The following is a 27462-nucleotide window of genomic DNA, read 5'->3' as shown; positions in this document are numbered from 1 at the left end:
GGAACCTACATTGGAGTCCTTGAGGTCCCTTCCAACCGGGTCACTTCTACGGTGATTCTGTGATGCTTCTTCAATGGTCTCGGTCCAACAGAAAGGCTGGACCAGCGTTAGTGAGCAGGCGACGCATGAGACCTCCTGCCCAGCAGGGGGCGCTCTGACCGTGAGCCCGCACCGCATCAGCCCCGCGCCACGCGTCTCGACGCCCACGCCGGAAGCGGAAGCGACCGGCCTCCAAGCTCTGGGGCGCAGAGGCCAGCCCTCCCGTTGCCTTGTTGTGGCTGCCGCGCGATGGCTAGCCACGGCTCTTCCCCGCTGCCGCCGCAGTTCAAGACAGCATCCAGTCACCTCTGGCGGACCGCGCAGGAGTGGACAGCGGCGAACCGGTGGTGGCGATTACTGTGAGTGGCTGCGGTCGCAGCGCTGGCGCCGTCCGCCTCGCCCCAGGCCCAGCTGAGCACGCTCCCGCCCCGCTCCTCCATCCCCCGGCTGCGGCGTGGTCCGGGTCAGTGCGCCCCTTCTGCTTGCCGGTGGACTCGCCTGGGCGCTGGTCGGGCCCTCTTTGGGGTGTGCCCTGCTCTGCCCGGTGGACGACCTCAACGCGTCCCTTTTGTGTGCTTTTACTCAGGGATAAGCCTCTTAGTAGTCGTAGCGGGTAGGTCTGAAGGCTAAATAGATGCTTGTGCCCATGTATAAAGAGCAAAGATATTTTGCCTTAAGATAGGTCTACAAAACTAACCCGGGAGTCTTTTCAGAGATTTTTTCCTGCTGGAAAGGCCTCCTGCTTGTTCAGTTTCTGAGTAAGCAACTTGGAACTTGTCCCCTATGAGGACAAGGCTGAGGGAGTTGGCTTTGTTCAGCCTAAGAGAAGAGTAGGTTGCTGGGGTGACTCATTGAGCCTTTCATATACCTGAGGGGAACTTACACCCAGGAGGGGACGTTAACACTCTTCGAAAGGGCTGACAAATAACGCAGGAACACGGGGAAATGGTTTTAAAGTGAAAGGGGAAAGAATTTAGGTTGGATGTTAGGTGGGAAGTTTTCACTAGGATAGTGGTTAGGCGCTGTGAACAGGCTGCCAGGGAGTTCGTGGATGCCCCGTCTTGGAGGTGTTCGAGACCAGTTGGACGGGGCCCGGGCAACCTGATCTAGTAAATGTGTATGTTTGGTGGCCCTGCCAGGCAGGGGGGTTGGAACTACATGATCCTTGAGGTCCCTTCCAACCCAGGTCATTCTGTGATTCTGTGAATCAAGACTCTTTAACCTTAATAATGTTTATTTTCAGTCAAGCTAGTACTGGTAGTTCTTTGGGGTTCTTGAAGTAGGAAGAAGTGGCTCGGTTTTATTCACTTTCATTGCAACGAACAGAGCAAAGATCATTCTCTCCTATGTAAGTCTTAAAGACTAACCCATCTAATCTGCTTAATCAGGGTGTGAGCTGTGAGCCTTTCTATCTCGAGGATTTACACCTCGTATTACTCTTATGACTCTTAAGTGTCAGGCTGTTGTGAGTCACTTCCAACTTCTGTCATGGTTGATCATCACACCTGAAAGCTAAATAGGTTCAAACTGCAGCCAGCAGACGTGTGTCTTTATGTGATTTGCTTTTTTCATATCAATTTTTTAATTTTTTTTTTTTTTTTTTTTCTGGAGGTGGGAGAGTTTGTTGTTTATTTATATCTGACATAAAAACAGATTTATGAACATTTTTACAGGTTTTTACTAATCGCTAAAGTTCCAAACACTTACTTCTTCCTAAAGATGTGTGGTTTTGAAGTGTAAATCTAAGCGTAGAAAAAGCTTTGAGGATATTTTTCAGGTCATGTTTTGAAACCAGCGCTTTTCACATAGAGCTGAAAGAAATGTTTCTCACTTGAAAAAAGATTAAGAACATTGTTTTGAGCCTTTTCAGATCTGCTTCAGAGGGACTCTAATGCATTTCCAGTTACAAATAGCGTGAGAATAGCTGTGTGCTGGAACACACCAGCACAGCTCTGCTGTGTATGTCTGGAAACAGGCATATGGCAGGGCCAGACTGGTGGTGAGGCACAGCAGTCAGCTGAGGGGTCTCTGTGATACAAGCTGTGATGGGACAGTGCTGTCTGTGCAACTGTCAGGTTGGAGATCCAAGTTAAAGTGTTTATAGCTTTGGAGTATTGCCACAAGTGGTTCATTTGCAGCTGAAACTTTTCCTCTCAATGTTAAAGTCTTCATGGCACAGTTGTTTGAGTGTGAATGTATATTGGCTATGTGCATTTTAATTCTACTTGTGTTTTTCTGAAATAAGAGCTGCTACAGAAATTGATTTGAATACCAGAAGGAACTGAATTCTGCTAAGATGTATTTGCAACCTGAAATATTATTTCCTGTCCCATAGCAATAAAATTGCCAGAAGGAACTACTTAGTGCTCATGTTAATATTCTGTATATCTTCAGCATCTGCTGATGCCAAAGGTGTATTCTTATAGATTGGAATTTGTATGGCAGTTGCACATTTGTTGGCATATGCCGCTTTAAACTTTCACTTTTTATTTAAGTTAGTTCATCTGAAGCATTAAGTTAGCATAAGCCAGAAGTGCCACCCAAGGAAGATATTGTAGTACTTTGGCTTCACATTCCTACCCTAAGGATACTTCAGCAAATCTTTATGTAATTATATGGTGGACAATAACATGGTATTTCAGCTGGGCCCACGGCACTCTGCTTAAACAGCTGTTGCCCATATAAAGACAAGGAACGAGCTTGGGAAGAAAGCAGGATTCATCCATTTTGATGTTGCTGGGTTATGTTGATTTAAATAAAATACAATTTGGTAGATGTTAAGCTCTGTTTTAGACAATACGAATAGCTGCAGTAAGGGTGCTTCGTGTTTTACAACTACCACGTTGCTTTCCGTCTGTAAAATAAAATAGCACAGAATAACATGGATGCTCTTGCGCAGCTTACCACATCTAATTTTTTACCTGCTAGAAAATCAACATCTCATTTTATTTCTTGTCATTCTGCATGTTCCTTGCAAACTCTTCTAACTCCATTTTTTGGGCATTCAAGTGAATATATCGTCAATTAGCTGTTGATTTGTGCAAGGTAGTCTCACAAGATGATTCTCCTCTTAGATCAGAAATTTGTAATTAATGAAGTGCTCAGGACTGTTATAGTCAACACTTTCTTTTAATATCTGTACTGTTCCACCTGACACTTTTTTCATGTTTCTTATTATTTTATTGATTGAAGTCATACTGTAGGTGTTTCATACTCAGTAAGATACAAGTAGGCTACGTAGATTGTGCAGACAAAGGAAAATATGTGATTTGTAGTCAATAAAATAAGTAAAAAAAAAAAACTAACACCAAACTTAAGTGAGTCTGACTCCTTACTTTGAAGATGTGGTGGTGCAAACACAAGGAGGCAGGCTGTGATAAGAAATGCCTGGTCTGCATAATTACTGAAGAAATCTAAACTGTGATACAGGCAGTTTTATTGAAGAGTTACAAAAAAGTAAGGAAGGCTGCACTGTTTGACGTTAGTAAGTTTCTTTAGTGTGAAACCTGGCCCTGAAGTACACTGGTAATAGTGCATTCTCCTCTGTAGGATTCAGAATATTATAAAAGAATTTGAGAGGAGGAGGGAGTCAAGTTGTCCTTTATTTTAGATTTTGTAGTGAAATTTTGTGCTATTACTGTTAAATCTATTTTAATGTCTCTTACTTCAAAGAGCTTTGAGTTGGCGGTGGAGAAATAGCATTTATTCGTAACCTGCATGCAGAAATGGTATGCTAAATTAATGTTCATGAGAGCAAGAATAATTCATTGTCTACATTTGATGCATTCTTTGTGAAAATTCTTTGAGTACAATCCAAGTTCATGGTTTTTGTGTCCCCTGCTGCCCACGTTTGTATTGAGGCTGCTGCTTTTCTGTACCAGTTAATAAACATTTTTTTTCTGTCAGTGTTTTGATAGTGGGAAGGGAAAGGTGTAGAATATGAATGAATAATATATTGCAGAGTAAAAAATGTTTTCATCTCTTAATTGGAATTGAAATATGGAGACAGATTATGGAATGATGTTGATAATGTTTCCTGTAATTGTGGAAAAAGTGAACGGAAAGCATTAATGGTATTCCAGACATAAACCTCGTTTTCAATATTAGAAGACAATCAATTATGGGGAAAACAGCAATAAGCTTTAGATTGTGGTAGACCAACTAAAAGCTAGATAGTAGGACAGAAATAAGAAGGTGGAATCAATGTATTGTTCTCCAGTATTTTTAGTTGGCATGGTTAGTTTAAAGTGGGAGTGGGAGGAGCTTCAGTTGTTACCCAAATATAAATGTGAAATAACTTACTGTGTGTTAGGAATGAATGCCTAGCACGTACTGAAGACAAAATACTCACTCTAAAATTGTGCTGTGCATTAGCAAAGGAAAAATAACATGGTATTGCGTGACAAATATAAAAGCAGAGAGTTTTCTGTAAAGCTTACTGTATAATTCCTTCCAGCACACCCACACTTAGTATTTACAGAACAAAGATTAAGGGCAACAAATCAAGACATAAATTTTCTGGTTGTCTTGGCAAAATGTTTTTCTGAGAATGACTGCTTGCCAAGTCTTTATGAATCTGAAGATAAATGTCCTGTCTGCAAACTGAGCGCAAACCCTCTTTAGTTAATGATTGGTGAAACAGTTCTGTCTTTGTGTGTCAAAAATTGCAACTGACTTGAGCTCTGCTTAAAATATTAACATTTAGATATATGTGCTATGTTGTGGTCTTTATCTCTTTTGTCGTATTTACGCATATGCTCCCATTGTTGGCCACATAAAGATCTTTTTTTGCTACTTGATTTGGTAAAGGGGACCAAAAATGTAGGTCGTAAATGCAGATTATGTACTTATATCAGACTTTTCAGCACCTTGGCTTCTGACAAATGAAATTTAGTATCAGAAATTATCAAGCTGCCATAAGTCTAGTTGTTTTCTTTTGTGGTTAATTACCGTGGTCATTAGAGACATGCATTTTTTTGGCTCAAGTTCTTGAAGAAAAGCTCTCCAAAATCATTTTGTTACCATATGACCAAGGATCATTGAACGGCTTACGGTGGAAGGCACCTTACCTATCAGTAGCTCCAGTCCCCCTGCCATGGGCAGGATTGCCACCCACTAGAACAGGCTGCCCAGGATGGCATCCAACCTGGCTTTGAGCACCTGCAGGGATGGGGCATCCACAGTTTCTTTGAGCCACCTGTTTTGGTGCCTTACCACTCTCTACGTAAATAATTTCTTCCTAACATTTAACCTGAATATCCCCCCATTTGGTTTAAAAGCCCCTTGTCATATCACTGTTAGACTATGTAAAAATTCAGTCTTCCTCCTATTTATAAGCACCCCTCAGGTAATGGAAAACCATAGTGAGATCGCCCCAGAGCCTTCTGTTCTCCAAGCTGAACAAGCCTGGCTCCTTCATCTTTTCTTCGTAAAAAAGGTGCTCCAGCCCTCTGATCATCCTCGTAGCCCTCCTCTGGACTCATGCCAGTTCCATGTCCTTCTCGTTCTGGGGTCTGGATGCAGTACTCAAGATGGGGCCTCTCAAAGGCAGAGTAGAGGGGGACAGTCAACCTCCTTTGCCCTGCTGGCCGTCACTCTTGATGCAGCCCAGCATACAGCTGGCCGCCTGGACTGCAAGCACACACTGCTGGCTTATGTCTGGGGTTGCCTACATTTGGTATTGTTGAACCTCATTAGATTCACAGGGGCCCACTTTTCAAGCCTGCCCAGATCACTCTGAATCACATTAGTTCCTTTTGTTGTATCAACTGCACAGCTCAGCTTGGTGTTATCTACGAATTTGGTGAGGGTCTTGGTCACTACTAACGATTTTGAAGACCGTTGGTGCCAAGACTGAGCTCCTTGGAGGATGCTGGTCATTACCATCCTCCAGTTTTGGCACCTCGATTCTAGAGTTATTAATAGGAAAGTGATGTGTGTAGAGAACATTGTTTGAAGTCACCCACAGTACCGACTTACATAAAGAAATTGTATATTATCTGTAATATTTGTTCTCTGAGCTCTATTCTCAGTGTATTCAAAACTCTTCTGCTTTTTTCACTGGAGTGCAAGGAGGAGTTTCTGAGATTTTTCTAAGCCTCTGAAATCCAAAGAGGGGAGAGGTCTGGCTTTTCAGGGCTGCCTATAAAGTAGGAAGATGCCACAGTCTTGTAAATATGATCTTTGAGATGCAATTGAGGGAAAAAATTACCTTGCTTTCACTATCTAGATAGGTATATTGTGAGGAGGTCCATATATATGTAACGGAAGAGTAACAGACTCAAATTAATAGCTCTTATAATGATAAAACTGGTCCTTGAGATTTTCATTTATATGGAAACAATTATTTTATATAAAATCATTCTAGAAGAGGTATGAAGACATTCTTCAGTGTATTACAGAAATCTCTGTCCAGTAATGATCAAGGGTTTGCAAAATTGATGTTACCATAGTTCATATTAGTCTATTACTAATTATCTGTTCTCTGAAAGTGCCTGATATTTGTATCTGTCAAAGAGAAATAACTCATCTAGGTAGTCTGTAGGCCTAGCAAAGTTACGTAAATTCTGAAATTTTGTATTATTAAATCATATCATGAAATGTGTTCAGGGAAACATTCAATAAAGTATGTACTTAAAAATGAATTTAATTGAAGACCATAAGCATCAGTGTATGATTGTGGTACTTCAGTTGGCAGTAGACTCAAATTAATGTGAGCATCTTTAAAAGCAGATCTCTGTATCTTTCTGTATTTTGATTTCTTTAGAATATAATTTCAAATTTACACATACCAACTTCATAACTTAAATGTTAACGTGACAGGATCCTGAAGATAAATAACTGCACATCAGTAGTTTAATGTTAGCATTATATCATAACTACACAGCAAAAACAGGCTTTGTTAAACTTGCCGAGTCTTTCATTGGTCATGATGAGTTTTAGTTCTTCATGGCCTTCATTCCTGAATTTTGACTTGGAGTGGAATTTTAAATGGTTATTCTTTATGGAAAACTTGAATAGGAAGGTACTGTCTTGTTTCATTAGTTATTAGTGTAAGAGTGGGAATTAGAGAGCACAAGTACTTTGGTTTTGATTTGTTGTTGGGTTGGTGGGTTTTTTGTGTTGTTTTTTTTTTTTTTTTCTTTTAGTCTTTAAATGATTGGACAACCCAACAGCTTTAACATTCAAAAGTTTTTTAGCTTTTCTGTCCTGTGTAAGGAATGTATGCTTTGATCAGCTTGACTGTTGTATATGAAACACGAAATACTGCTGTTAAAATATAGAAAAATATAGAAAAAGTTGTGATACTTACCAGCAGAACATAGATACAGAGATCTTATTTTATTAGACAAGCTAATAATGGACAGAAAATGCAGGCAAGGTTTTGAACATATAGTGTTTTCTTTCACAACAAGCATCAGGTCAGGCACAGACTGGTTTTATGCATATATTTCCTTGGGGGGAGAGGATAGGATCTTTTTATTGCATGATGAGCTACTTGAAAGTTAAGAGGTGGTAAAACGCTGAGGCAATTAACGTTCACTTGCACACATCCTTTGAAGGGTAGAGGCATTAGGATGTGCCAGAATAGTTCATGAAAGTGTTCAGTACAGTTAAAATTTCAGTTTTTAAGCTCTGCACTTGACCACAACGGTCAATGCACTCGCCCCCCCCCTTCCCAGTGGGGTAGAGAAGAGAATCAGAAAAACAAAGCAGAACTCTTGGGTTGAGATACAACTATTGATAAAGTTAGAGAAAATAAAAATAGACTGTGTACATATATATAATACATACAGCAAGTGATGCACAAGCAATTGCTCACCATCCCTAACTGATGCCCAACCAGCCCCCGGGCAGCAAAAGAGAGTGAGATGAGCCCCTGTGCGCATCAGAACTCTTGCATGATGTCATATGGTGTGGAATATCCCTTTGGCCAGTTTAATTGAGCTGTCCTAATTCTGTTCCCTCCCAGCTCCATTGGCCCTTCACTGCAAATGGCCTTGGCTCAGCAGCAACCGTAATATTAGTGTGTTATCACCAAAGAAAACAATTCCATCCCAGCTGAAACTAAGACAAATACTTTCAGAGTAACCTATGTATCTCTGAAAGTTTGACTGTATTTACCTGTCAGTGCTTAGCATCACTGTACTCATGCGTTGCTTCATTCTTGAGTTTGTGATTCAGGTATTATGGGGAATGCAATTTGTTTACTGGGCTGTGGGTTTTGCAGTAGCTACTCACACACTCTTTATATTTTTATTTCCGTGTTTTGTCTACTTTCAGGTCGTTTGTATGCAATGCAAAACGGGATGAAGATTGATAGTAAAACCCCAGAATGTCGCAAATTTTTATCTAAACTTATGGATCAGTTGGAAGCTGTAAGTAGAATTTATCGTTGTCCTCTAAAATTATTCATGATGGTAGTTTGATGACTGATGAAGCTTCTCCAAATGCTGTCTTACCTCTGTTATCATTCATTGATGGAACTGTTCTGTATGTGGACACACTGTAAGAATTTGAGTTGTATATAATAATAAATCAGTAGGCAAACTGGGAGGAGGTAAAATTGTCTGTGTAGGTATATACATATGTATGTTAGTATATATGTGCGTGTGTATGCATGAATGATGAATATATATATATATATTCATATATATATATATACACACATATATAATATATATAATATATATATAATATATATTATATATAATATATATAAACATATATATATAATTTATATATATATTATATATATATATATATAATAAACATATATATAATATATATAAACATATTATCCCTTTTGATACTGCAGCAAACAAATCTGCCTTCAGTATTCAGTCACTCTTGTTCAGATTATGAAAGATTAGAAAACCAGAAAAACCTATAATTTAATCTTTCAATTACTGATAAGATTGTCTCTGTGACAGCTGTGACAAGCGTTTTGAGGGCTGGGAAGCCTGAATATACAGACAGGTTGATGTGTTAGTAGTACTAGAGTAATTTGATAGCAGCCAGTTTCAGTCTGCCTTTACCAGCAGGGGGCACAAAGGGATGTTACAGATCTGCTCTAATGGTTCTTGCACCTTTCTGTGGCTTGCTATAATTAATTATTTTAGAGATTAAAACAGAAACTTACAAATGATCCTGAATTATATAGTTACAATTAATAAAATTATTTGGATACAGGTGGAAATTATTCAGTGCTTTTATTTACAAGAAGTTTCATACTATTCTAAATTTGTGTAATTAAATATTAATTAAATATTAAATTAAATATTTTGTTTTAAATATATGTATCCTGCAACTTAGGAAGTGTAATTTTGTTTTTGTGTGTGCCTTAATTTGTAAAATGAATAATTATTGAAAAGTATGTTGAGTAGGAGTTTGACAAAAGTCTACAGATTTGAAGTACTCCTTACAAAGTTTATTTTTCACCACTGAAATATTTTTTAAAAAAACATTCTATGTATTAAAAAGTTGACAGCAGAATAATATTGTGGAAATACAGCTCGCATGATTGAATTTTCCTCATGCTCACTCTGAAAAATAACAGCCATTCAGACACTGTTTTTAAATCTTTTGGCAAAATAGAGACTACCGGTTAATATCATGCAGTGTTCCTGTTTTTGTCCTCTGAGGATGACCTGAGATTTCCTTATATTCAAACAGTAGGCCTATTCAGAAGCTGTAAATCCACCTGTTGTAACTGTTAGAGGGTTATTTGCTTTGCTGATTTTTATTAGGAAGCCTGGGGATTCTTGTAGTCCAGCATCTTTGAAAAGAGGTCTTTCAAAATAAGTACGCTGCTTACACTGAAAATTCCAGTAAATCCATAGGTCACTAGATCAGTTGAGGTGGGGCTTGGACTTGGTGAAAGATGTAATGTACTGCTGTGAAATACTTTTCAAAAGAGATGATATTTAATGACTCTGACCTTCAGTACCTTTACAAACCATACTTTATAACTTAAACTGTGCTTAATTGTGATACATGCTTCAGAATGTTTGGTCTTTTGGGTAGTAAGGGGGAAAAGGAAAATATCTGTAGCTATTCCTTCAGAATACTGCAGTTACATATCTTTATGTTTGTTTTAAGATTCCGTTTTTCTTTTAAAAAGGACTAGAAAATAGTATGAAGAGCTACTTAGTATTTTGCTCTACAAAACAACATGCTTTCTCTTTGGCATTCTGCTTTTAACATTTGTTATTTTAGAAGTTGGAGATCTTAAAAATAGTTGAAGTGTTTATGGTTTCTCTTTTCAGTTGTACTACATCAGCAGCTGCTTCTTGTGTTTGAGTTAGATTGAAGTGCGAGTGTCTAATAAGATAATGGATGTATTTTTTTCAACTTTTTTTCAGATGAAAAAACAATTTGGTGATAATGAAGCAATTACTCAGGAAATTGTTGGTTCTGCTCATGTGGAGAATTATGCTTTGAAAATGTTTTTATATGCAGACAACGAGGACAGAGCTGGGCAGTTTCATAAGTAGGTGAAAATCTTTGCTGTGTTGTAAGAATTAAGATATATCCAAACTCTGGTTAATTTGTTTCTCAGGAAACTCCATTTGTTACTGATGCTGAACTTAGATAAATATATGGAAATTGTATATTGAAATATTTGTGATGATGCGTGATGTTGTTTGAGTTACAGTGGTCACTACAGCACACTGATGACTTGGCTGGTTTTTTTCCTAGATAGTACAGGATGTCCAATATTGAACATTGCAAACAAGAAACTAGGTGCGGAACTTATGACCTGCTTTAAAAATTGCTGAATACTTTATGCATAGTGATCACTGGACTTCTCAGTATATTCCTAAATATGGACATTGTGAAGTAAATTTTGTAGCATCAGATTAAAAGAAAATACTAGTGATCACTGATTTAAAACCAGCCAGTGCAATCTAGAATGCCAGTAGTTAAAAGGTGATCCTAAGAAGATTTTACCAAGTTAGTGAAATGCTTTCTTTTTTTTACAGAAACATGATAAAGTCCTTTTACACTGCCAGTCTCCTGATAGATGTTTTGACAGTATTTGGGGAGCTCTCTGAAGAGGTAAGTATTAGGAATATCAGTGTAAGTTGATTGCTTTTCCTAGCACTGTTGTGAGTTTCTGGTGTAGTTCTGCTATTTTTTTTACGTAGCTCATGAATATGAGCTTCAGAGAAGATATATTATAATTCTGTAATCAAATTCACGTTACTAAGTCTTAAGAATTTGTATTATGCATTTCAAATTATATTAAATAGTAGATAACAGTTTTCTTTTGGCTGTTTCATATATTAAAAAAATATATATACTAATAATATTGGTAATGCCTCATGGAAACAACGCTGTGTCAAATGAGAATGATTATGGGGAGTGATGTTGCAATATTCCTAGTTTTTCCACCTTCTCCCTTTTCATCCTACAAGCAGAATCTTTACCACTAATTACTGAGTTGGAATTGAATACAATTTTAGCTAAAACTGGCATTTTTGGTGTTATAATGAATCTCACTAATAAAAGTAAGTTGAAAGGACATTAATGTCTGACCATTTTGACATGAATATTTCAAAAATACTGTCTACCGAAGAAACACAGATTTGTTTTAGCATTCTTTAGCGAAAAACTTGCAATCAAACAATTCTTAATATAGTATTTCTTGTTCTGAGAATTAAAATGGAAGTGTTATTTGCTAAATTAATTGAATAAAAAACTCACTTTGGAAATGTAGTGATGATATAGTTGATAACTTCTGTCAAAGAAAGAGAAATAAAGAAAGTTAGTACCTACTGGTGAAGACAACTTTCAAAGGCTGCCGAAGTAAGGTCAAAACCTGGAAAAATATATAAGGAAAAGCAGCTATACTTAACTATCTGCATCAAAGCCAGCAAGTGTTATTAAGCACCATATAAGTGCTTAATATTTGTCAGGCCAACTAAATCTGTATAGCCAATCAAAAAATATTTTTATTTCTCATATGCATGAATGATATAGGATTCTCTTCTTTCACTAGTAGAATTTCTTTAGAAACGAAAGTTCTTTTGCTTTACAAGGCCATAACAAGGTTCTGGTTATGTTGATCCCAAACTATTTGATGCATTGTTTGGAGTAAAGAGTCTATATATCCTATGCATAGATCTTGTATGTAGATGCCTCACATGCAGCCTTGCAATGAACAGCTGATCTGAAGTTGTTACTATGAAAATCACTCTTCACGCAGGTAGTTTATTTCTTGCTGATGTTCAACTTGTTTAAGTAGTGTAAAGTTACTATATTAAAATATTTTATGTCTAGAGTGTCCTTTACATACTATATTAGTCCACAACTACACCAGCCTTTCTGTTTTCATGGTTTTAAGTACTTCCTTGTAATTTAAAATAATGTACTTGTGTTGATCAGAATTCCCACTCTGTTTCATATTAGTATTTTAATATGAAGTAAATTATCAAGTTTGTAGAGATGTGTATAAAGAAAAAAGAACTTCCTGTCAGTAATTCCTATGCAGTGCACTGTCTTTCACACTAGGTGATGTTTGTATCATTGATTTCCTTTTTCTAACATACTGTACCAACTGAAGATCTCTGCATTTTCATTTCATACTGAGATCCTAATAGAGCTGTTGTTTTTATGTATGTTTTAGTTCACTGGTTATCTTTACATGCATTACCCTTAAATGAGCATCAAATGCAAGCATTTTAATAGTCTCTTGTCTGGAAGGAAAACATAGGCTTTTAAAAAAGTGCACTTTTTGCATATGTAAAGGTGGATGAATATCATGGTTTTGTAATGGTGCTGTCAATATTCCACATCATAACATCATGTGCAATATGGATCATTAAAAGGTTCATTCTCCAGTTCTGTGCAGAGGATGATTCCCTGACTGGGAAACAAACCCGGGCCACCTAGGTGAAAACCAGGAGTCCTAACCACTAGATCACGAGTAGGAACCTTTTCTTTCTTTTTTTTTAATGATCCATACTGCACATGATGTTATGATGTGGAATATTGACAGCAACATTACAAAACCATGACAATGGAATATCCTTGATTCAAAAATATTGCAGAAATGGAAGGAGAAGCAATAGAAAAAATATATTCCATTGTACCAACCTGTTATGTTACTTCCTTGAATGCATTAAATCAAAGAAGTGAGTGATTAAAATAACTGACCGTTTACCTTTTCCAGAATGTTCAGCACAGAAAGTATGCCAGGTGGAAAGCAGCATACATTCATAACTGCTTGAAAAATGGAGAGACTCCTCAGCCTGGACCTATTGGAATGGAAGGAGAGAGTTTTGGTATGTATTTCCATTTTTTCTCCTTGAGAGCTGAGGGATCTTTCCTCTACAGAGGAAAAAAATCTGACTTGGTAGATAGTGAATTGGCTACATGAAGTTTTGGCTGATGCAAGTTCAAATATTGTGATCAAATAGAGCATGTTGCAGTTTGACTACGAAGCTACTGGATATCGTGTTTTACTTCTTAAAGATATCCTTCATATTTGATCACTGAAATGGTGATTATAGCCCCTGCATTATGTTTCAGTCTTGGCGTAGCTGTATTTCAAGTGAAACATCAAAATTAGTCTTTCTTCAACATGTGATCTTTTTCCAGGCAGTTCTTTGTTTATTTGTTTTTAACTGCTGGTGCAGCTGCAGTGCGAGACCTATGATGCAACTCCATGTGCAAACATCACCACATCTTTGTAAGACAGATTACACTAATTTCTTTAGAATTCAGTGGAGAAGATATGAAAAAAAAAAAAAAAAGTATTTGATAGTGGATGTTATAGCTTTAAATGGGTGATTTTTAGTGATTAAGTTCATAGCTATAGGGATGTTTGCAAAGCTCACCAGATTACATACAGTGATTTCTAATTGTGAAAAATATAAGCAAAGATTACACCTCTTTTGCTAAACATATATATATATATATATATACATATATATATATGCACATACTTATTTATGCAACTCGTATACAAGAACTGGTTCTTAGCAGCATTAGACAGTCTCTTGTCATTTTCCTAATATGCAGGCCAAAGTAGTTGACTTATTCAGAATTGCAGAAGAATATGTTACTGGAGGGAAAACAGAGTTCAGATTTATAACCTTAGTCTACATCACAGATCATTAAAAGCAGTAATTCGAAAAGGTGAGGACTCTTGCTTTCGTTGCCAAGTAACATGTAAACGAAGAAGAATGCGGATACTGAATGAGCTAAAATATGCATCAGTGTTCATAGGAAGTCTACAATATATCCAATTCAGCAAAGTCTTTCTATTTGTTAAGCTATACTTCATATAGTAAATAATTTTTATCTTCGGAGCGAGTAAATGCAAAATACATCTCGCTGTTTGTTTTTTGAAATTACCTCTGTAGTGCAGTTGGCCATAATGCTTTACGCAACAAGGAATTAAAAAAAAAATAAAAATTTTGCCAATTAGTTTTATTAAAGATTAATATAAAAAGAAGTGTGAATTCTTACTTTGTGCATCATAAGAAGAAAAGAAACATTGTTTGAATGTACAACTGGACTTTCCCCATTCCTTTCTGCCTGCTCATTCTCTTCCTTCCTTTGCAAGTGGAAAAAGTATGTTTAAACAGAGTGAAACTAGGTCTCTATAGCTTGACAAATTACCATTTTTTTCCAAAGTGTTACTTTCTTTGTGATTCTTGAAAACTGTACTGTAACTCTTGGAGATGTTTTTACATTAACATAGGCATGCTTTGTATGGTTCTGCTGGATTTATGGATGTTTTGTCAGATTGCCACCATGGAAACTTTAAAATGACATGCATGAGTTATTAATGCATTTGGAATACAAGTTGTAGAGTACATATAAAGGTCACTTAGCAGTAGCTGATCCTAATGGGCAAATTAAAAATTTTAATTTCTAAAGGGACAAACTTCTTGAATAGTCACAGTATAGTTATAGTAAAATATATTATCACTGATTTCAATGCAACATATAACTTTCTACATTTGTATTGCAGAGTTTCAGGAAACCTTTATAGTCCCAACTAGTTGAAAGAAAAATGTGTGAGCAGTGAAAGGGGTTTTTTTTGTGTTTTATTTTTCAGTTCATTTCTCAACATGGTAGGAGAAATAAAAACAAAACAGGGAGAGAGAAAAGCAGTGTTGCAAAAAGAAACTTTCATTCTACATCAGCATCTCAAGCTAGAAAGAGACTTTACAGGACAATGAGGAAAATAAAATCTTTTCAAAATGAAATTAGTAGATGATGGCAAAAAATGTGTGTTTATAAATCTCTGGACTCCTTAAAAATGAATGTTGTTAGTTTTCATTTTAGTCCTCTGGGAAGTTGAATTTAATTTACGTTTGATGATTCCTTGCTCTGGTCAATACATGTTGTATACATGCTGTATACTATAAGGCATAGTAATTTGTAATATAAATAAAGACATTCTAATCAAGACAAAATGGGGAAAATGTTTGCATCTCACACAGTCTTCTCATAGATAGCATGTGCCCATATGTACTGAATAATGTAGATTAGTTACTTACCTTCTCTTGTCAACCCCTAAACTCCTGGTATCAAAATGCAGATGTCACTGTTTTTGTTGGTCCAACACATTTTTTGTATAGTAAGATAGTAGCAGTAAGATAAGTATCCAAGCACAAAGTCTGATGAGTTTCCAAGACAAGAAACTTGACTGGAGCTGAAAATGAATGTGAAGCAATTGTGTCACTCTTTACAGAGCAGTACTGCTTTTTGAGATGTTAATTCTCTAATTTTTTAGTATGCATTCCCTGGAAATGTGTATATTTCTCAATAATTGTGTGGATATCCTTATCACAGAACTTACAAGCAATTTGTTGAATTAAAAAATTCTTTTCCACCAGCCCGAAAGCCTTTTATTTACCACTACTATTAAAACTGTTCAGGAATACTGCAAGGACATAAGTCAACATGGTCTTAATATTTAATCTTTGATTAGTAATATTTTAAATATTTACTTTACAGAAAGAATACTTACTACGCTTTGATGACATTTGGGCACTCTAAATACCTAATAAGCATGAATTTAAACAAAGCTACTTTTGTGTTTAATACTGTTCAACATTTGACAGTTGCACAATGAGCAAACATTTGAGCTTGATCTTCATGCGTATGCCTGGATAAAAGTATATTGCCCTCTTGTGAATTTGCCTCTTACAGGCATTGTTATTAAGGATAGCAAACACTTCTAACATTTTTTAATTTTTTTTTTACTTTTCTAACATTGCCAGACTTCAACCAATTGAGTTCCTATCTTCTATGGCCAGCATTGCCTACAGTTGTTGGGATTTTTTCAGTTTTGTTTTTCATTTTATTAATTTCAGTCACTGTTATTGTTTCTGAAAAGAGATCAGAGAGAATGAGATGGATAGTCTCTGTGAGGGCTTGAAACTTGGAGAAACAAGTTGGCAGGAGATTGGGTGTTTTTTCTTTCCCTTGTTCTCAGGGATGGGCTTTTCCTGTCTCTAAGAAAATCTGCCTGTGTTTGGCCCAAGTTCTGAGCTTTTGAGAAATGGCAGTTTACACGTACTTGGGCTTGCTAGACTTTTACTGCTGAATTCTCCAAAGGTTCAACGTACATGGGGAATCCTAAGGCAGAGGGAACTTTCTTGCAGTCGTATCTCAGATCCACTGTGGATAGGAAGCTGGCATTTACAAGGAGGAAACTTGTATATTCTCTAGTCTTGTTTGGATGAGGAGAAAGCTTCCAGACTCACAAACAGAGGATACACAAGTCCAGACACGGAAGGTAGGTTGGAAGAGAGAACCAGGAAGGAGAAGAAGAAAAAAAAAAAGTAGCATTGAAATTAGGCAATCCTGGGTGAGGAAACTAAGAGGTAGTGGGAATTAACTGGAGTTAGCATTCCACTTTCGTAGGAGTATCTAGAGACTGAGAACTAGCCACTGAGGAAGTTTGAAGGTGGTACTCAGAATGCCTTGGTGAAAGGATCACGAGGTAGGTAGTGTAAGATGTATACAAGTATGGGACAAGAGATTGCAGATATGGAATAAGAAGTCCTGATATGAAGACAGAAAAATCAGAATGGAACTGAAGAGACAGATAAGGGCTGTAGGAAGACATAGGGGTCAGAATAAAGAGTTTTAAGTCTGGGCAAGAAATTTAGGGTAATTTATTGTGGTACTATGTACAGTGCAAGCATGTTTTTTCCTGCTCCCTCAACCTCAAAAGCAGATTTCCTTTTGACTTTTCCAATTCAAAAATAAGTGATTTTGTTTGTTAAATGTTCTATATCACATTGTGGTGGTGTCCATTTTTCTGCTAACTAGGAATGTTTATAAAAGGCACGTAAGTTTTCAAGTGTTTGGACAAAAGTGTCAGATTCATTTCTGTTTTATGTTGTCTTGACAGATCTTGAAAGAGAAGAAGCAGGGTCATCTTCTCACCAGAGTGGAACAAATCAACCAACATCGTCATCATCTACATATGAAGCTAACAATACACCAACTAGTAATTTCACTGGCATACATGTACCACCAGGTGCCCATGCACCAGCTAATACTCCCGCTGAAGTACCTCATAACACAGGTATATTACTATCACATGCAAAGAATTTATGCCTTTGTTAAGAGGCAAATTCAGTTATAGCCTTCTTTCCATCAGATCTAAAATAAAATAACATGGATATTTTGCGGCAAAAAGCAACCTCATACAGTAACACTGTAAAAATGCCATAGGAAAAATACTGCCACATGTATTCACTCCTCCATCTTGTTTTCTATCAATTTTGGCCCTAAAACATGTTCTTTAAAAGCTGTAGTTGTTCCCAATAGCTGCACTGAAAAGAAAGAAAAGATTGTATTTTTAGATAATTTGTGAACGTTCAACTTCTCCACCTCTTGTTGCCATATCATAACAATAAGATTAGCAAGTGAGTAGCTCTTGTTTTCAATCCTGATAAAAATTTGATCATTGAGATGTAGTTTTGTATTAAAAGAACAAGATGTATTTCTCACACATCCTTTCCCCTTATTTAAAGAATGTAATTATAAGAATGTTTCACCCTATTAAAAGTTCAGGATGCTCTTTTTACAGCTTTATCAAAGGGAAATCCTTCAGATAGTTGGTTTTTTTTTTGTGTGGGGGGTTTTTTTTGGCAGGGGGGGAGGAGGGGGGAAGAGGGGAGAAATCTGGGGGGTGCTGTTTTCTGTATTCTGTCTAAGTAAACATTCTACTGTTTGTTTTTGCCAGATCTGAAACTTATGGAATATGTTTCTTGTTAAAATACGTTTTTTTGCATTAGTTATTTTTAACCCCGTTGTGTTATTTCTTCTAACAGCAACATTTGCCTTTCAAATCTGGCTTCTGTATTCTCACCAATTGTTTCTAAAGGAATTAGGGAGGGCTTAGCTTGCTGCCCAGTATAAGGTGGCAGACATGTGGCTTTAAAAGTAGTCTCTATGTAGTATTAAGACACAGAATATAAACTTGTAGTAAAAAGAGTTTAGTCATACTGTTTCTTAGCAGATTATCCTCAATAACTAGGGAAAAGAATATATTTTTGGACTAATATTTTCTTAATTTGTTTAACACTTGAAAGCTAAATTCCTGTGAAATACTGTACTGATAACATGAGTGAGAGCCTGTAAATTCTTCAGTATTGTTTATATATTATATAACATATTTATATATGTTATTGTTTTATAAAACATTCCTGGTCAGCAGTGTAAGTTTTAAGATCATTTGCTACGAACTTCAGGACTTTAGAAGACATCTACTGCTGAAGTTAAAACTTATTAAATCATTAAGTTTACCTGTTCTTATTTTCCTACTTTTTTTTGTGTGTACTTCTGAAGTCTATAAACAGAAATAACTTTTTTCCATTTGTCTGCATTAATTTACAGGAGTGACAACTAATACCATTCAGCCTTCTCCTCAAAATATTCCTCTAGTAGATCCTTCCCTTTACAGTGCTCAGGCTGCAGGTAAGGTGGTGGCATTTGTATTGTCTGCACATGAATGTACAGCTTGTGCCTCTCCCTACCCCCTCCACCTTCCCATAGTTAAATTTGCAACACTCAAAACAAGTCTGAGAAATAACATCGCCATTACTAGAACGCTAACAATTCATAAATTTTATAAAGAATGGGCATCATCTAAATACTGTATTTTTCTGATAGTGTTATCTGATTTTTTTTGATTTTTTTTTATTTTTCAAGCCAATAAGCTAGCATTGTTCGCTTTCTTCATTGTTGTTTCTCAGATAAGGTTCTGGTGTACTCAACAAGGTCTGTATTCCTGATAACCTTTCTAAATTCTGTTTTTGGTAATTAGTACACATTCTCTTTCCTCAAAATTACTTCCTCAGTGTTAATTTGTAAATTATTTGTTCATTTTAATAAATAATAATAAAAAAAATCCAGTGGTGTTTTCTATTGCAGTGTATTTGCTGTGTTCTGTACCAGCAGTGCTTGTTTATTATAAGTAAACTTTATATTAGACAAAATAGTACAGTGGAGCATTGCTGATAATGTTATTTAGATTTAGCATTTAATCGAGCTTATTATTCTTTAAATGTCATTTCTCTGATGTAGAGTCACTACTAACCTATATTGTGTGAATTTTACTTTTGTCTTTAAAAATACCTGTTTCACTGAAAAAGCATTTTAATCAGTGGAGTGCTACAATAGTAATTTGTTGTTTAACTTGACTTTAGTCATTTGTCATAAGAATGCTTAAGGATCTGAAGACGTAATATATTTAGGAGCTATTTTTGTCAAAAATGTCTTAAGAGGAAAAATAACAATAATTATCTTTGAAATATTCAGATTTGCTTAGTATTCTCTTCAAGAACGAAAGGTACATCCTATTATTTCCGTCTGGCATGTTAATGTCTCTTGTTACAGGTTAGCTCACTTCATTGAAAACCTCCAACCAATCAATGAACCATTTAATCTTGGTGATTACTTTGCAGTTTTGGTGGGCTGAGGTGGGAGTTTTAGTCACAACTAATGAAAACAGCTAAAGGCTCTATTTAATCTTTATTGTAAGTGTTAGTTAAAAAGCAAGTTTGGCAGCAAACTTCCATGCTTAATCAACTGATCGTGATAATCTAGACAGTTATTATAAAAGGTTTTTTGATAATTACTATGAAAATTCTGGTCATAGTTGTTTTTTGGCTTGAATATTTAGTTCTAGATGAAAAAAATGTCAATTCTGAATTAAACCTTAACTCTTCGGTAAATATTAAAAGTTACATTATTTGGTGTCTGAATAGTGTATCAGTACATTGTTCCCTCTATCCTGTAATAACTTGATTCAATAAACACATAAATACAGTTGAAATGAATTGAGATACCCTGTGCTTCTGATAGTTTATAATAACTGCTCCACCATAATTAGAATATTAATACCCTTGCTCAGCATAGCAATGAATCTTTAACTTGATCTAATAGGAGTATTTGCATGCCTGCATTCCTCCTCCGTACATCTCTTTTCGTGTCACTACAAGTTTGGGTCTTGTAGCAGCATGAGATGTTAGAACTTAGGAGAATGTTTTGGAAAAGTATACCCAGGGAGGTGATAAGGCTCATGCAAATCCACTGTTGTGGAAGCTTAGAAAATAAGCTGTCAGTTATGGAGGAGCTTGAGAAGGTATCTAGATTATGTCAGTAACAGTTTTGTTTGCATGCATAGAATTAAGCATCTTGAGAGCAATGGAAGGCATGGTTCCTTGTCTGTCTCCATCCTGCCACACATGTCTGATGATTTGTAAAACATCCTGCCTTCAGATAGTAAGAATAACATTGTCATTCTCCACCTACTGCTAAGGATTCCCTTTTATACACAAAATACTGTGCTCCATTATATCCTGTTCCTTCTCCTGTGAGTAGATTAGGAAATGCTGGTATTTCACAACAGACTTGCTAAACTGGGGGACCCAGGAGCCCTTTCCAGTTCCTGAATTGCAAGATACGCTACTGCTATCTTGGCTGCAAATTGAAATTATGCCTTGATAAGCACTGTTCCTATGGAACTGAAGTTGCCTTTGGAAGAAAAGGGGAAATAATTGTTTCTCTCCAGCTTACTCATACAGACAGTGGAATACAAAGTACATTTACTCCATGATTTAGACAAAATATTGGTATAAATTAAACATGCCTGAAAATATTTGACACTGAGAGCAGCTGGCACAAAACGACTCACATCCATACTATTAAACTTTTAAACCTTCTAAACAAGGTAGTTCATCAAGGCTGCCAATACTGAATAGTCTTTAGCATGCTTTAACCATGAATCGTGCCCAGGATATGTTTGGGAAAGTCGTAGTTGTCATGGGCCAAAACCAAACCGCAATCTGTTCCAGCAGTTCAACACTGTACAGAGTCAAGTTCAAGTGCTGAGACACATTCCCTGACTCTGTTTAATGTACTAGTATAGACATAGCCAAACAGGATATTCCACACACTCCTGGAAGACTCTGTGGTAGGAAGATCAAATGTATATTTTTAAAATAAATTATATATTTTCTTTCTGATCCATAACATGGGAGAAGCAATCTGATTAATGCTTATGTGGAGAAGACTGGAATATTTATCAAAAGAAAATTTAGTTAGAGTATTCCTTTGATTTTAGTTAGCACAAATTCTGCAATAAGTGCCCTGTCCTGTGAAAGCAGATTTTAGAGCTTTACACTGGCTTTTGAAAATATCAAAGCTTATGCAATTAAGCATTGCATACTACATCTGCTAACAAAATGCAGAGCTATATAGAGCTTTGTATTATATGCTCATGAAATTCTTGGATCTAATTCATTTTTAAAATTTGTTACCTCTAGATTTTGCTAACACTAAAATTCATTCATGATTGTATTGCACAGAGTTTTTATAAGATGTTCTTACATTACTGTATGCTTCCTTCCACAGGTGACATAGTATAGAGAAACTATTTGTCCATTCTGGTTTCATTTATAGTAATGTTTGCTTTTCCATGCGCAGAAGTAATAAACGCGTTTTATGTATTTTCATGATCTTAAAAGGATCGTTTTAAAGAATAATTCAGAAAATCCAAGTGCTGGTATGGGAGAGAAGAAAAGAAGGAAAAAAAAAAAAAAAAAAGCCAAAAGACAAAAAGAATCAGATTTTGATAAACATGAATTATATTTGCCGTCACTGTATTTATATATCAAATTACACTAGTTTTATTCAAATATTCTTAAATCAGCTGCCTTGTATTTGGAGAATTTCATGAAAAGGAAAACATGATGAATAGGAAAGGATATCAGGGAGATGCAAATATATTAAATACTTATGTTAATATCAAGCTGCCTTGCTTTCTCAAGATAATTTTTAGTATATCTAGTAAAGTTGACTTTTTGTTTTTACTTTTCTCTTAAACTAAAACCTTAACTGTTTTTAAAATCAGTTATGGATTCTGTCTGTCAGTTCAGAATTAAATGTGATTACTAATAATTTCAGATGTGAGTTTCAGGAAGAGTACAATATGCTTTTTCCCATCTCATGGGATTTTTAAAACCCAAATCACAGACTGGTTGAGGTTGGAAGGGAATTCTGGGTCCATCTGGTCCAACCCCCTTGCTCAAGCAGAGCCACCTACAGCAGGTTGCCCAGGACCGTGTCCAGGTGGCTTTTGAAGATCTCCAAGTAGGGAGACTCCACAGTCTCTCTGGGCAAACTGTGGCAGTCATTGGCCACTCTCACAGTCAAGAAATTGTTCCCTAATATGCACGTTGGAACTTTCTGTGTTTTAGTTTGTGCTTGTTTTCTCTGTCTTCTAGTCACTGAGCACCACCAGAAGGGCCTATTGCTCCGTCATCCTTACTGATGCCCTTCATTTATTTATCTGTATTGATGAGATCCCTCTGAGCCTTTTCTTTTCTGGGTTGAAGAATTCCATTTCTCTCAGCTTTTCCTCATATGAAAGATGTTCTAGTCTCATAACCAGCTTCATGACCCTGCACTGTACTCTCCATGCCTCACTTTGTGCTGGGGAACCCAGAATTGAGCACAGATGTAGCCTCGCCAGTATTAAGTAGATGGAAAGAATTACTTACTTTGACCTGCTGACAATGCTCCTCCCAGTGTAGCTAGAGATACTGTTAGCCAGACTTCTTTGCAAGAGCATGTTTTTGGCATGTTCCTCTTCGCCACTGAGACCCCCAGGGTGTTCTTCCTTTTCTGAAAATCTGTTTAACAGTGTATGAACCAAAGGTAGTTACTAACTTTAGAGACGATACTTTCAATTGAAGTACAGACATTGTAGTTAAACTTTGCATTATTTTGAGAATTCTAGGAAACAGCTGTTTTATTTCTATTTTACTTGTCCATTATGAGGTACTGGCTTCAATAGGAGTTGAGGCCACCGAAAACAGCAGACGATCAACACCTTGTGTAAACTTTGGTTTATAAATTTAAAGTTATTTTTTTTTCCCCTCAAGTTATGTCATAATAGTATTTGTAGTAGATTTCACAATAAATATATCATTATGCCAGCAAAACATTAGTAGAGTTCATACTGCAAAAATAAGATTAGACTGGTGAATTTAGGCTTCCTTCCAATAAATTAGTTGAATAGTGGACTGATGCCTTGGCCTGGTTTTAAAGAATGATTTTGTAGTTTCTTTTGGCATTGCAGCATAAAGCCACTTTGAGAGGAACTTAGTCTTTCAGATTTCTTAAAGATGTTCAGTAATGTGGTCACAGATTGACCCCAGCTGCTTTTGGTCTGTGACTTTATTTAGGTTACAAAATAACCTAAGTGTGTACTCATGTTTATGTACTCCCTCACATATATTTACCCTTGTTTGTGTATTTTAAGAGCTTTTAATGTGGTTTCACTTATTTGTCAGTAAACTAATATACGTTGCAGTGAAAACGAGCCCACTGAGTTGTCATGTGCCTCAATGCTCAAAAGTTATTTTGTGGTCAGATTTACTTATTGAAGGGAAAATAAATGATTTTCTGGTATGCATTAAAAATAAAAATAAAAAAATTAATCTTTACAAGGGTGAATAGTGATAGGACTAGGGGAATGGTCTTAAACTGAGACGGGGGAAGTTTAGATTAGATATTAGGAATAAGTATGTTCATGTTCTTGCTTTCCATGAGAAAGCTGTACTTAAACAACTTGGCCCTTCTTGAACCAATTGTATATCAGAACCTGCAGTACATTTTAAAGTACATTTCTTCTCAATCGTTGACATCTCTTTATTGATTGTTAAATGCTATGTGGAAAATCTATTAAATGAAGAGCTATTTTTTTATATAGTGTTGCGTATGATTATTTAGATATGTTCATTAAAATCAAATATTTTCCAAATTAAGTTGTCCTTCAGTATATATTTTATAAGTCCCTACTACTCTTTTTAGGACACTGAATGCATGTGTTGTGATTAAGTCAAGAAAATTTTCTAATGACACTTAACTGTTTTATACTTTGTTATAAGAATATTTCTTTTTTTCCAATATTAAAAAAAGGGGGGAAGGGGGAATTGTAGTAAGATCAATGCTGTTTCTAGTTAACTTACCTAAAACAGAAGCATGAACATTACTTGGATAAAACAGAAATATAATATCTGCAAAAACATCTCAGTGAGATGCTTCCACACATTGAAAACTTATTCCCATGTAGAGGGAACAGTTTCTGACAGGTTGTATTATTTCTGAAGAAGAAGAGAGCAAATTAATTATATTGTAGGACAGAAACCACATACCTTGTTTCTTGCAGATTGTTATATGATTACAGATAACTTATTGTTAAAATGTTCTTTTTTTGCTACTTTAGTTAAAGAACAGATCTTTCTCAAAGGTATTGACTTACTTCTGAAAGGCACTGAATTATGTAAAAAAAACAATGTTTTGAAAGGTTCTCTGATTTCTTAAAATACCAGCGGCAAAGAAGTAATGTTTGTAATATTACCACAAGTATCAGCCTGCTTTTTTGTAATATTATTGTAAATGTAAGTAAAATATAATAATGTTATAATTATGTTTTTGCAGGGGATGTCCGTTTGACTCCAGAGGACTTTGCCAGAGCTCAAAAATACTGCAAATATGCTGGCAGTGCTTTGCAGTATGAGGATGTGAGCACTGCTGTGCAGAATCTACAGAAGGCTCTCAAGTTACTGACTACGGGCAGAGAATAAAGCCTTTAATTCAACAGATTCATGTCATTTGCCTAAAGAACTAACAGCTTATTACTGTACCTGTTAGGGGAGTGGAAATATACAGAAGTTCTCCATCTCAGCACCTGTGACAACGAAATCATTTTTTCAGTGTCAGCAGGACTCTCCGTTTTCATTTTTAAAACAGTGGAGCTAGAAGCATATGAATGCAGTTGCTTGATGTAAGCAAAATGCTGAAGAATGTAACGTGAACACTGCTTAAGTGTTAGAATTCATACTTCAGTATTTAGATTATCAGTATGGGAAATCGCAAATCTGCAAAAATGTTGAACATAACAATGTTCCATTAAAATTCTGCCTCTGCTTTCATTTTTTCAAACAATTATTTAAGTTATTTAGCTTTACATTCACGACTTCCTCCATAAAAGAAAGCATGAAAGAAGACTGACAGATATGCAAAATGGGAAGGACTTTTTTCCATACCTAAATTATTTGAGTATTATCTGAGACATAAAGTTAAACAGGACTTGAGGTTGTTTGTATATTATTTTAATACATGCATTTGAGAACATTTCTTAATACATCAGGAAGAGTAATTTTGATTGCATTCCAGCCCAACCACCACCAACTGCATGCAGTCTTGATCACTGATTCTTTGCGTGAACACTGATGATTTTGTTTATGTATGGTTAACTCAGAGAAAGTACTAATATTTAGTGGAGATGGTCCTGCAACTAAAAGCAGAGATGCCAAACAATGTGAACTCCTAGGGGAACTTACTTCATAAATGTTTCATCTCTTTAATAAATTGAATCACAGGACAGTCCCACCATTTGGTTCATCTTTGGTATTAGGGATCTAAAAGTTAGTATTCCCAGCTAACATTCTTTCTGTCTGCTGTGCTGTGGAGGCTACTTGGTCTTGGGAACTAATTAAAATATCTTGGAAATTGAATTTTGAGTCTGTTTTCAGTGTGCTCCTGCTAATTTAGGGCTCTTGGTTGCTAAGAATTCCTCCATGCTGTTTGAAAAAAAGACTAAGTAGTCTTTTAACTGGCATGACATAGTAATTGAGTACACCACAAAGTATATCTGATTTATGTAATATCTTTTAACAGCAGATTATCTGATATGTCTGTCTTTCCAAGCTCTTGGATTGAATGCACGTCATTTGTAACTGCACTGTTTTTGCAGCATTTGAAATGTGTCTGAAACTCAAAGCAAAAAGTTGAGAAAAATATAATCAAACATAAGCATGCATTAGAACTGAGCTGATATTATTTTATGAGCTCAGATTGACTGTCAGCAAGTTTGAAAAGGGTAGTGTGAAATTTGTTGATGTAGTTTTAAGCAAGATATAATAGTTAGAACACCTGAACTGCTTGTGTTTGCTTTCTGGTACGGGTGTGGCTTGTTGGTATGGCATGCTAATCTGGATAGTGGTTTGGATTAGATTTTAATTGGATCGGGATGTTTAGAATAAATCTGTCTGAAACTTTTTTGACAATTACATTGTATAGAACCTGTTAGTAAGCCTATATTTTGTATAGTGCTTCATGCAAGATAGATCCTTTGGTATCAATCTGAATTTCTATAAATTTTTCCATGTAAATTCTTCTATTACAGTGTGATTGGAACAGCTGCTTTTTAGTTGTATGAAGGAGGTGGAACTTTGCATATGTATTCCATTGTTACTAAAAAGAAAATAATAATAATCAAAAGTTGCTTTCATTTGTGCATCATACCACTGTTTACAAATACCAGATTCAGTCCCCAGGCCATGAGAAGGGAGGTCATTTTTCCTGTATCTTTTTATAATATAGTTAAAAGGACTTCTGGACTTTTATATTAAGGCAGCTTTGATGTAATAGTGTATTAATTTGTGGCTTTTCAATGAAAAAAATTTTTTAGTGCTTGATATGAAATTAAAACACATAACTAAGGCAGCTGATAACTAAATTGAAGTATTTATTAAAGTGTGTAAAAAGACTATCTTGGTCACGTTTCTGTTGGAAGTCTTATGAAACTGGAGAATTATCAGTGGAAAAAGTAAGCTACGAAAAAGACGTAAGTGAGCATTTACAAGTGTATTACCTTCAGCCTAAAAAAAAAAAAAAAAAGAGGAAGAAGAGCATGTGTCTCTGACTGGAATGGAGATGAAAATGCTTATGCAGAAGTTAAAGAGTAGCTGGCTAGAGAAAATATAAGCTCACTATTTCTGAACATAAAGTAGTAGTTAGAAGATTGATAATGTAAAATTTGCCTGAACACAGTAAGGTCAAACACACCCTAAATGCTGGCTTTCATAC

At 35.9% G+C, this 27462-nt stretch overlaps 1 protein-coding gene across 1 annotated transcript; it reads left to right on the top strand.

The window, feature by feature from the left end:
- Positions 1 to 575: 575 nt before the first annotated feature.
- VTA1 (vesicle trafficking 1) lies at positions 576 to 27143 on the top strand. Its single transcript, XM_015858344.2, has 8 exons — positions 576 to 652; positions 8323 to 8417; positions 10404 to 10531; positions 11025 to 11100; positions 13217 to 13328; positions 17423 to 17599; positions 18916 to 18996; positions 25030 to 27143. Exons 2-8 carry the CDS (start codon positions 8337 to 8339, stop codon positions 25173 to 25175), a joined length of 801 nt encoding a protein of 266 aa, XP_015713830.1. The 5' UTR covers positions 576 to 652; positions 8323 to 8336; the 3' UTR covers positions 25176 to 27143.
- The last annotated feature ends 319 nt before the right edge of the window (positions 27144 to 27462 follow it).

This window comes from Coturnix japonica, chromosome 3 (genome assembly GCF_001577835.2).
Source record: "Coturnix japonica isolate 7356 chromosome 3, Coturnix japonica 2.1, whole genome shotgun sequence".
In the NCBI taxonomy this organism is placed as follows: Eukaryota; Metazoa; Chordata; class Aves; order Galliformes; family Phasianidae; genus Coturnix; species Coturnix japonica.
This window is presented reverse-complemented; position numbering and strand designations above follow the sequence as displayed.